Source organism: Lupinus angustifolius, chromosome LG06, assembly GCF_001865875.1.
Source record: "Lupinus angustifolius cultivar Tanjil chromosome LG06, LupAngTanjil_v1.0, whole genome shotgun sequence".
NCBI classification, from domain to species: Eukaryota; Viridiplantae; Streptophyta; class Magnoliopsida; order Fabales; family Fabaceae; genus Lupinus; species Lupinus angustifolius.
This window is the reverse complement of record NC_032014.1, coordinates 32,781,051-32,793,082: the sequence shown is the minus strand read 5'-3', so window position 1 is coordinate 32,793,082 and position 12,032 is coordinate 32,781,051. Positions and strand designations below refer to the sequence as shown.

At 29.8% G+C, this 12,032-nt stretch overlaps 1 protein-coding gene across 1 annotated transcript; it reads left to right on the top strand.

The window, feature by feature from the left end:
• LOC109351376 lies at nucleotides 9,132-11,325 on the top strand. Its single transcript, XM_019592868.1, has 4 exons — nucleotides 9,132-9,260; nucleotides 9,850-10,037; nucleotides 10,130-10,193; nucleotides 10,616-11,325. The coding sequence occupies exons 2-4, from the start codon at nucleotides 9,892-9,894 to the stop codon at nucleotides 10,907-10,909; spliced, it is 504 nt and encodes a 167-aa protein (XP_019448413.1). The 5' UTR covers nucleotides 9,132-9,260; nucleotides 9,850-9,891; the 3' UTR covers nucleotides 10,910-11,325.

Here is a 12,032-nt window from a genome sequence, read left to right as displayed (position 1 = left end):
GATTTAAGACATATATTTCCTCCATTGAAATATTGCATATATTCCTCTAATATTGCATATGTTTTTAGTCATTAAATAATAAAAATTTGACGTTTATGCTTTTTCATCATATTCTAGATCTTACTTAGTAATTAAGAAAAACAAGTTTTTACCCTGCACCAACTAACAACAACAGTTCTTTAGTTTCCATTTCTCTTTTTTATTAGTTTTCCTTGCCTTACTTACAAATAATAACTCGTAGAGCAATGATATTATTTAGAAAAAGAAACATTTTATAGGATTGTTATTTCTAAAATTTCTATAAAATTGAAAAAGAAAATCCTTATCCATAAAATATTCTTTTTTTATTGCACGTGGTTGGCGGATATGCCTTCGGAAGATACCATGTTCCATGTGGTTAAAAACATTGAATTGTTGTGAAGTTATTATGTTATGGTATATATAAAAATACTATATTTATCTCTCAAATTGTATCCAATTTAGATAGAGTTAAACATGTGTTAGCTTAAGTAATAGATGTCAAGAATGGCAAATCCAGGATTCAGGAATATAAGTGGAAGTTGTTGTGAATAAACCTAAATGTATCATAATAGGACATGATGTAATTTTATGTATCAAAATGTGCAAAAATATTAACTACGAAAATAATATTTATTTAAATGTTTTCAGGTTGACCACATGCACACTATGAACCACAAGTGGGTCAGTCACTGAATGTCAATCTTTTATGATTATGAAATTTTTAAATTGAATTTGCTGGAATATATAACATCAGTCATATAAAAAATAGAATACAAAAACATCCATAATGATGCTAAATTCACAATTTTCACAATTTGCAGCCAAATAAGAATATTTCTATGATGAGATTAGAATAGGAAAATTTGAAGAAAATCTTTTATTATGTGTGAAAATTACCTTATATAATAAGAATAATTGAGCAATTTTTTACTCTGAAAGTTAAATAAACAGCATTCATACTAATTATTGAGTTAAATAATTGCACAAATCCAATCATATGATTTTTATGTCAATTCTAGGTTGGAAATGGCAAAAAAGAGCATGAATTGGTGAAAAACGGCTTGCCCAATGCAAGACATGTGCTCAGCGAAGCAAGGCAATTGTGCAGCATAGCTTGGCTAGCTGAAAGGTTGAGGCTCAGCCTGCCATATGAAGCTATATGCCCAACGAATTCTCAGCGCAGGGCGAAAAAGACATCATTCAAACTTTTTAAAAGGGAATTAAGTTGAACATTTTGAATAGCAATTCGAGTAGAAAGACTATGTACTCAATTTCTCTTAGTTCCTAGAGTAGTTTAGCTGGAATTAATGTGTAAAAGACAAAAGAAAGGTTAATTTATGCTCATTGAGGAGGTAATCTCTTCTCCTATGAGTTTTATGTTTTTATCTTTATTTTTAGTTATAATGAAAATGTGTAGCTAAACTTCTCCCTTATTTGAATTGGATGTATTACTTACTTGATGTATACATTTTGATTCAGATTTATGCTCAATTGTTATGTCTTTAAGTAATTCTGATTCTAAATTCTGAAAATAGGAGCTCATCATATTGGTATAATTATTAGACATAGATTTATACTAATTTTTCACATTGTGTAACATTGATATGATTGCTAAATATAGAGTCATATGAATACTAAATAACTCTCAAATTTGTTAACATCCAGTATTGGAGAAGATTTTTGTTCCCTTTTATTAAAAGGCTCCTGGATCACATAAGCAATCTAAGTCAGTTGAATCTCATTGATCTTATAAGTATCATACAAAATCTCTTCAATTGAATCACTTTTCGAGTTATAAGAGACATTTAAGTCATACATGTAGAGTAATCTATCCTTGATAAGAAAAAGAAAAAACGTAAATAATGATTAGATTGATGAGAATCTTGAGTTTTGGTCAACAATTCAATTTATGATAAATAAAAATAATTTACTTATGATATTAATTATTTCACATTCATATAAAAAGTATCTATGTCCAGTACATCCTATTTAGCATAAAATAGATATTCCTTGCTCATTATGATGAATGCACTATTAATCTTATAATTGTAACAATTAAATAATTAAGAAGAAGAAATTCTTGAATCTGGAAAGTGGAAATTGAAGAACATATAATTGTTTCAATTCATATCCTTCTTAACATTCATTGTAGCACGCCAATTCAAGTGGATATCATTACAATTGATGACCTTATATGATTCAGCTTTTACAAACAAAAAAAATGATAAATGCAATACTCATACAACTCCATTACAAATGATGTATAATTGCCCATCATCATATTAAAAAAATGAATGAATTAAATAAATAAAATATAAAACTATGATATTTGAAGATATATATCATTTACTAGGAACTATGTTGGTAGTAGTGGCAACATTGATGATTGAAGGAGAAGAAGGAGTAGTAGAAACTGAACCTATTGTTCCTATGCGAGGAGAATTACCATTGAAGGAATCAGAAGTCAAAAGCAAATGGTAGCTACGGTTTGAGCTATCTGAATTTTGAGGACTTAAATTTTGGTCCATAATGTTCCCTTGCTTTTGCTTTTTTATTGCATGAATAACATATGGAATTAAACCTTCCATTTTCTCTCTCTCTATATATATATATATATATCTTCCTCTTCTTTGATCTCTCAAAATCACAATCTTTTTACTTGCTTAAGGTTGCAATGGATGATATATATTTATAGCATTGGATTTTCTTTGAGAAATGTTGGAGCCATAACTTGTTTGTACAAAATGACATACACACCCTTCTCATATTACTAGTAATAATAAAGAAGTTTCAAATATTCATAGCATAGAAAATACAAAAGTTGGCGTGGATTGTAATTTTATTTATCTTAAAATACAATAATTAAAGTAGACTATTAATGAGAACTTTATTTAGAATTTTTTCATTATCTAAATACTTCATCCCTTTCAAAATAATTATCCATATAAATAATAATAAATTCAAAATATTTGTCTACTTATAATTCGAAGAGAGCATTAATCATATTTCAACGATGCACTTGGAGATTAAATGATGAGATATAAGAATAAAGTTTAAAATGTAAAATATGAAATCAGATGTTATTTTTCTGAATTTTAATAAAAATAATTATTTAAAATTGTGGGTAAAAAAGGTATAAAGTGGATTCAACACACTTCAATTGTGAATATAAAGCTATTTTGAAATACAATTAGTAAATAATGTACATAAAGTTGAAACTAAATAAGAAAGAAGGTAGCATAGTAGTGAGTTTATGGTTAATATAAAGTTGATTCATGTTGCAAAACATTTGATATCAGGAAGAGGGGTCTTTGAGGAAATTCACTTACTAATATGAAAATTGATGAGCTGCAATTCTTAACTAGATGACAACACAGACCTTGACTTTTGATATGGATATTTGAAAACATGATGTTGATCCTGATCACTATCCATTTTTAAGGTTAGGATTTTCTCCATTAATAAAGAGGTAAGTACTACAAAAATGATAAAAAGAATAATATAGTAAGACATTTTTATCATTTTATATATAATCGAATAACATTTTTGCTATTAAAAACACAAATAAAATAAGTAATTGTGTCTTCATTAATGGAAAAGATTCATCTTCCTATTTTTAATGATATTGATATCATAGGATATATATTTATTTTTCATAAGTCAACCATGGCATTTGTATTAAGCGTAACAACTCATCGCCACTTCCAAAAATTAAAGCATACTATATATATGTTTCACAATCATGCAAGAAATAAACACAAGTCGTGTATGCAACTATATCTCTATAATATTATGCACACGCATATTCATATTAAATTAAGAATCATGAGAGTTTTACTTTTATTAGTGAGCTTCCACCAACTTAGTTTATTGACTTTCTATATAAACCCTCCGTCCTCGTTATTTATGTTTATTTGTACATTTAGAAGTTCAAATACTACCTTTTTTATAAGCAAAAATGAATTATATATACTATTAAGAAATTTGTCATAAATCAACCTATACTTTTAGTGATAGCCACTAAAACCGTGAGCATAAATAAGATATTTCAACAAATTCATACTAGACTTTGGGTAAATGAGAGAGCATTGCACACACCTTAAAATTAAAATGTAGTGAGGGAGAAATCCTCTTTAACTGTCTAAGACTTTCTTCTTATTTTTCTCTTAATAATGTGTCCAATTATTCATGTGGGTGTTATGCTTAGTGTTGGTGTCTTCTTCATGTGGGATATATGATGGTGTAAGGTCACTCTCATCATTTCTATTTTATCACTCAATTTTACATGATGGTATATATGTTTTAATGTTTGGTATGCATATATGCTTATGCATACAAGTATTTGATGAAAAACCCTATTACACATATCCCTACTTCAAGTGATACACACTCCTCGAAAATGATTAATTCTTTACCCATAGGGTGAGAGATACCATTGGCAGTACAAAAAAATATTGATGGATAATGAGATTCCATTGATACAGAGTGAATCGTTCTTTTTTCTCTACAAATGATCAGAACTTTATCTAGGTTCGAATTCTATTAAGAGGTCCACTAGAGATCAGACATTATTGAAGAAAGAACAAGATGTTTCTTTTGTTCTTTCCAGACGATCGAAAAATAAAGAACGATTAATGCACAAACCATTTTCTCTCAAGTAATTAATATTATAAAAACTCAAGGTTAATAAATATTAGGTTAGTTAGCCAACTAATATATGCTATAGTAGAGGTAAAAACTAATGGTTGGAGTATGCTCCATAATGACACACCGGTGGAACCTAAATATATGTGATTCACTAAAAAACTATACATCCTTAATGAATATAAAAAGTGATACAAAAAAAGAGTTCAATACTAAAATGAAGTACTTCATTGAAAGTAAGGTATCTCATCAACAAGACACACCAAAAAAAGAAATTGGCATAACTCATGAAAAGCATGTTCTAATCTATTATTATATTTACCCTATTAGTTCTACACATCACATGGTTTCCCAAAGAAGATAGTAAAGACTATGACATTATATATGGGTCAGAATAAATCAATTTTTGTGTGCATCCTTCTAGTTTCTATTAGGTTTAGGAATCTTTATTATGGTATATGATAACATAAGTTTGTTTAATGAACCAAACAGAATATATCCTGATAAAATGAAGAAGATGCAAACTTCATTGGTGAGCATTAGTAGAAAAGGAACATTATCTTAATCAATATTCTTTGCTACCACTTGTGGACTTTTAAGCTGGATTCTAACCTTTGGGATTGAGGTATAGATCCATACAAATATCAACCATTATTAGTTTTTTTTATACTATTAGGGGTATCTTTTCACCCATTTTGGGTAAAGAAATAATCTCGTTTGGTGTTTGTGATAATGTTTCCTAACAAGTATCGCTCACAGAAATCAGATACTTAACCTTTGGTCTTTCTAGGGATATAATGAAACCCTTAAACAAGTCTTTTAGTCTTAAGTTGAAAAATTCAAGTTCCAATTGTAACTTGGAGATACAAGGCCTCAAACCAAAAACTGAATCTTTTATTTGGTAAAAATGAATATACCTAAAACTGAATTAAAAAAAGTTTAATTTATTGCAAGTTTGAATTAAAAAGATACATCGACACTTATGGACTATTGATGGTTTATTGAGTTCTAATTTTCTGACATGAAATTTCTATATTTATGAATATTGTATAAACTTGAGATTAATCACGTATACTAGTAATGTGAATCAAGTCAATGGATTTGTGAAAGATGAAAGATTATTGAATCCAAATACTAATAGGGTCTCATTTGCATCTCTCTCTTGTGTTTCATGTGTCCTTGCAAAAGAACCTGCTTCTTAGCTTGATGCTCATGCACTTTAAAATTAACATATGCTTGCATGTTTATCACACAGAATCCGTATACCATTCCCAATTCCAATAATAATCCCTTAGTTTAAAGGATAATTGAACCCGACCGCGACCGCGACAGGCGAGCCTCCAACCACCAGTGAAATTCATTGTAGAATCATAAGTAAGATACCACATCTTAAACCAAAACCTTAAGTCATTAGTTCTATTCATATTTTCCACTTATAAATTCTTTCATTATCCCCTCATATCTAATATTCAACATGAGACTGTAGACTTTAATATACCTAAAAATAATAATTATTATTTAACAGTTAAAATGAATAACTCCTACATTTGTCAAATATAAATTTTTTAAAAGAACATATGAAGATTATTGATAGATACTCAAAGATTCAAATAATTTGATGGGTTGTTCATTGTGCACATTTTTTTGCTAAAAAAAAATCAATTTTTTGTTCACCCTTCTGACCATTATATTATGTTTCAATCTGCATTATATTACAACATAAACTTGTTTACTGAACCACACAGAACATATTCTGTTCAACTGAAAAACACTGCTAAATATGCTTAGAATAAGGAACATTACTTTATTCTATATTACTTTCCAGCCATGCCATATTATTACATATCCTTATGTTGGTTCTTTTAGGCAAAGTCTATGTCTCAAATTCTATGAATGGAAAAAAACAAATACTGCAAAGTTTTGCCTTCTTAAACTAGTCTTCATGTAGAATATATTGTAACTTCTTGATACTGAGAATCTTATGAACAAAAAAAGTTACATAACCATCTCAGGTTCAAGTTTGCTTATAATGATTCTACCTCAAATTGAGTAAAAGAACAAAAAAATATATTGCAAGTTTGAAGTTTGCAAAATTCTTTTTTGTTGGTATTCTCATGTGAACCCTACATTGATGTATTGATATAAAATGTAGTTGTACAAATAATGGGTTAAGATTAAGTACACTCTAGAGAGAATCTGATGCAGAAGATTATGCCATAATCAGCTTCTACTGAACGCAAACACTGTTTTTATTTCCATGCTTCCTACACTTTTTGTTCTCTTATAAAGGCAAGTTCAACTCTACACTCTATTGAGATCATTGCCAAACTATGAGGGTAAGATTTGTTATATGGTTCCTCTTTCTTTCATGTACTCATGCCATATCAGAGCAGAAAGATCTAAACATTTCAAAGAGCAGCATGCAAAATGAACAATCTGCAGAACATTATAGAAGCATAGAGGAGGCAATTAAGTTGCACAAGAAAGATGAGGAAAAGCATGAACTATGTTGTGATACAATAACAAAAGCACAGAGAGGAAAAGGAGTTAGTGGAGGTATAAATGTTAATCACCGCCATCGCCGGCCGACAAACTCAGCAACAACACCATTGTTATCTTGGATCTCAACAGTGTGTGTTAGCCTTACTTTAACATTGGTTTTCTCCTTCCATGTTAGGTTGGTCTAACTTATTCAGCTCTTAAGTATCATGTGTTGTTTGATTGTATCTTTATCACACTATCATGTGTTGTTTGGTTGTTTCTGTTTAATTCTTCAGCTCCTTTATGAGACCATCTTTGTACCTCAAATAAGATTGTTGTTCTTTCAAACTCATAAGTACTTTTATTTATAGTTCAACATGAATGCATGCTTAAAAAAAATGCATATTATAGGTTTCATATGCTAATGCATATTGTCTCTTGTACAAATATGCAATATGTTCATCAATAAGCATCTAAGGAAAACAAAACGTTGGAAATAAAAGGCACCTTAGAAACAATTTTCCATATTATTCCTCAAATATCATATAAATGACAACCCCTCATAGGTCCCATGAAAATTGGTCTACCCCAACCAAAATCAGCATCATATATTGGAAGCCTATTCCAACTAGTTATACCAACACCTAGTGATACGAGAACACATCTGCTGTACCATAATGATACACCTAGTGATACACCTCCACATTTCAAATATGTTGAACTCCACACAGGAAAGCATAAACATCAATTATATAACAATTGATTTTATGAAGGATTGTTATATACCATATTCACTTTCACTCACAAACTCTTATCCTCAATTTTGGCATGGATCACTATGTAGGGAGTAAATGACTTTGTGATACTTATGTATGCTAATTACTTTTAGTTTTATTATAAAAAGTAATCTAATTGATTTTAATGTTTATTTTATATAACAATTTATTATTTTTATGCAACTGTTATTGTTTTGATCAAATTTTCTCTTATTACAGGCTTTAATATTTCTATGAGAAAAAGATATATGTAAATAAGCTCTATACATTGTTAGTATATAACTCACGTATATTTATATTGATTTTCCAAAAAAGGTAATACAAATAAATGATAAATGAAAATTTTTGAAAGAAGAAAAATAAAACAGATGTCAAACACCAAGTAGATTTAAGGAGATAAATTATATTTGGTATGAGGATATTTTGTTATTAATAGGGTGTGGATGGTCATTGGATGGAAACTTCAATTTCTTCACCATATACCTAGATATTGTAATACCTATTTTCTCATCTGAAAGAGTTAGCCTCATATACCTGTGGATGTTCCCGATTCGGACAAGATTACCTTTAATGTGAAGATACATGTGAGAAACCAAAAACATAATTCTACCTGATATGTATTAATAATTATTGTGAGATACTAATTAGCCAATTAATATAAAATATTTTATGCATAAAGACAATATATTTACTCCTAAATTTTACTTTAACTAAAGCTAACCTATATTAAACATGATTCTATAAAAACCAATAATTATATTAAAAAGTAATATCAGATATGTTTAAAAAAATATTTTTTATGTCAATTATACTATATTTAAAAATCAAAAACCATTTGTTAAAAAAACTACTAATATAGAGAGTATGAATACCCAGATACATAATAAAAATAGTGAAAAATAAACACAAAATAAGAGTATATGCATGTTATCAACGTACGACAAGAGGACATTACACAAAAGAGAAAACACAAACCAACTTGGCCCTTCCATGTGGATCATATTAATTTAGATAAACCTCTTGTCGGAAGAATATCTTCAATCACATAATGAGTGTTCTTTTATGTGTCATAAGTTATGATTAGTTAAAAAAATATTTAAAAATTAAATTTTAACTTAAATATATTTTTTAATCAATCACAAACTTGTTACGATATAATATGTGAACATTTTTGCATCCTAATATTTCTCACCTTTGCTTTTTTGGTCATTACTCTCTCTTTGAAATACCCAACTAAGCCACCTTTATCTCCTTCTCTCCCTTTGTTCCTCTCATACAATTTCCAATTTTTTCTGTGTTCCATTTTCTTCCTCCTCTCCTCTCAGAGGAGCAGCTTAGGTAATATCTCTCTCTATATATTCTATGCTTCTTCAGTAACTTCTGAAAAAGGTTGTTTTTTTAGCACAGATTTGGGAAATTAGCTCATGCCCTTTATGTGTTTGAGTTTATTCCTCTCTTCTAACTCGTAAATTTTGAACCTTTTTTGGTTTGTTCATGTTCTGAACAAGCTTTGTAAAATGGGTATTTGTGTATTTGGTTTTTTAAGTCTCAAATTTTTAGGCCTTTTTAGGCTTGAGGGGATTTTTTAAGTGCTGGAAAAAAGATAAAAAAAACAAGGCAAAACTTCGAGCAAATGTTTTTTTATATCCTTGTGTTGGTCTATGATTCATTGGATTTGTTTTAATTTACTTAAGAACAGGCTTTTGAAAAAATAGAGTCTCTGGAGATTTTCAAGTCTTAAATTTTAAGCTTTTTTGGGTTTCTTCAAGTGGTGGGAAAACGGAAAAGGACAAAACTTTGAGTAAATGAGTCTCCTTATTTGTTATGGTATATGATTTCGTTATATTTGGACCAATTTTTTTCAGATTTGTGAGCAACCAAACCAATAATATTAGAAAATAATCAATTTTTTCATGTATTGTTGTAGGTGTTACTTGCCAAAATCTCTTGTGTGAAAAAAAGAGAGAAGATGAATCACTGTGGATACCAGAATAAGAACACCATGACAAGCTGTGAGGAGATGAGGATGGAATCAGTGGTTTGTCCTAAACCTCGTAGATTGAGTCTCTTATCCATTGATAATCATATCAAACAATTTTGGCCACCCTTCACTAAGTAATTACCAACCCCTTTTTGTTGATATTTTCTATAATTTATTTGTAAAAGTTCTAACTTTCTTTATATATTTTTTTCATAAATAAATTCAGCTGCCAATTAGAGATTGAAGAATCCGGAGTTGGGGCAGAGCTTCTGGATATAATTCGCCCGAAGGTTATTTTCTATCTCAATAGAATCTGTGAATGAAGTGTTTTTTTTTATTATTACTTTTACCAGTCTATGCCTTGAATACTTCATAGCAAGAACATTGTGCCTTGTGGTTCTGTTGTACCGCTTGAATCCGGATTAGATAGCGCCTTATACCCGATTTGTTTCCCTTGAATCTATTAAAAATTTGTTCATTCAAGTGATTCCTCAAAGATGGAAGAAATATCATTTTTGGTGGCTATTGATGCATGATTGTAGGAGAGTGAAAATAAGAATTATCATCTATGTTGTTGATTTATTGATTGATTGAGAGAAAGTATCTAACCAAAGATTGTTTCAATTTGTTGATACCTCAACGATGTAACAAATTTCAATTTTTAATGGTGATTGTTTATCTAACCAAAGATTGGTTGAATTTATTTTTGCAGGGGACATGCTATAACCCTGAGAGATTCGGGGGCCAAGTGGCTTCATCTCCACCGTTTTTCTGTGGATCTCCACCAAGTAGGGCTTCTAACCCTGTGATCCAAGATGAGCAATTTGGTAATAGTAATGTAAACGTAAATTTTAGTCCATTTTCCATGGCACCGCCTTCACCATCTTCCTCATCTAGGAGTTGTGCTAGAGTGAAGTTTGGCCACACTCCAGCTGCAGTGAGGATTGAAGGTTTTGATTGCCTCAGCAGGGATCGGCGCAACTGCAGCATTTCTGCAGTTGCATAGTTCATTTTGTCAACAAAGAAAAAAACAATACCGAAAGCAGAGAAAGAGGATTTAAAAACCACAAAAGTTCTAAGAACAAAGGTGATTTTTGGGAGAGAGGAGCTAATCTTAATTCAATGCTATTGTATTATATGTATATAATCTATGGACCATGTTATTCATGAGTTAAGGTATCATGTGTAATTGAGAGTGAGGAATTTTGTTTTTACTTTTTGAAGAATAAAAGGAGGATAAGTTAGGGAAAAGATAAAAGACAATGCAATGTCTTCTTCTTTCTCTCATGTTAGGTTTATATGTGGTCTTAGAGAGATTGAAACTTTCATGAGAATTTGTAACTATCATATGTTTGAAACTCAGATCCTCCTCCTTTTGTAATTGTAATTTGGAGGAAATTAAGAATTAATCTTTTGGAATCCTGCAAGATATTTTTTTTGTGGGTGCCATGATTTGATGGTGTCACCTATTTGATAATATCTAAGAAATATTGTTCTTACTTTATATGTATTATTTGTGTACACTCAAAAGGCAACTAGGAATACTCAATGTTGTTTAATGTGATAGAAATAATAAAGAAATGAAACTACTGCATCTTAGGAAGCTTCATGGGACATGTTGTGGTCAGATTTTGGGGTCATTGTCTAGTAGCTTTTGTCTATATGATTCATTGGTGCTTGTGAAATGGTATTAAAGGATTAGTGGGTCACAACTTAAGGCCATGTGAGATATGCCAATAATTCACATGTTATGTTTAGCACCAAATAACATTAAAAATAAAATTTAGTATTCCACAAACTATAGTCCAAGATGTCTTTATAAGTGAAAGAGAGAGCATGGGATTGTGGCAAGCACAATTGCACAAATTCAGAAACGTGTATTTGTTTTGAAGTTTTTATGGAAAGTGAAGATCACTTGTTTCACTTTTGGTATCTCATTTGTGTATTAATCTAATTAAAAAGAAAATTCATAAAAACAGAAACCATTTTTTTTATAGTACTTGATAGAATGTAATTGACTTTAAACATGAATACAATAATATCTTGGGACATGTTTTATTAAGGTGGTGGCAGCATGCATGCTAGTCTTAAGTGTTTGTTGATAGTTGTTAACTTTGATAAATATAGAT

What these genes read in the sequence shown, in the direction of transcription:
- LOC109351376 (XM_019592868.1), top strand. Translation starts at nt 9,892, where the DNA reads ATGAATCACTGTGGATACCAGAATAAGAACACCATGACAAGCTGTGAG. An exon ending in TTTTGGCCACCCTTCACTAA is followed by an intron (nt 10,038 to 10,129) that starts GTAATTACCAAC and finishes AAATAAATTCAG; the next exon opens with CTGCCAATTAGAGATTGAAG. An exon ending in TGGATATAATTCGCCCGAAG is followed by an intron (nt 10,194 to 10,615) that starts GTTATTTTCTAT and finishes TTATTTTTGCAG; the next exon opens with GGGACATGCTATAACCCTGA.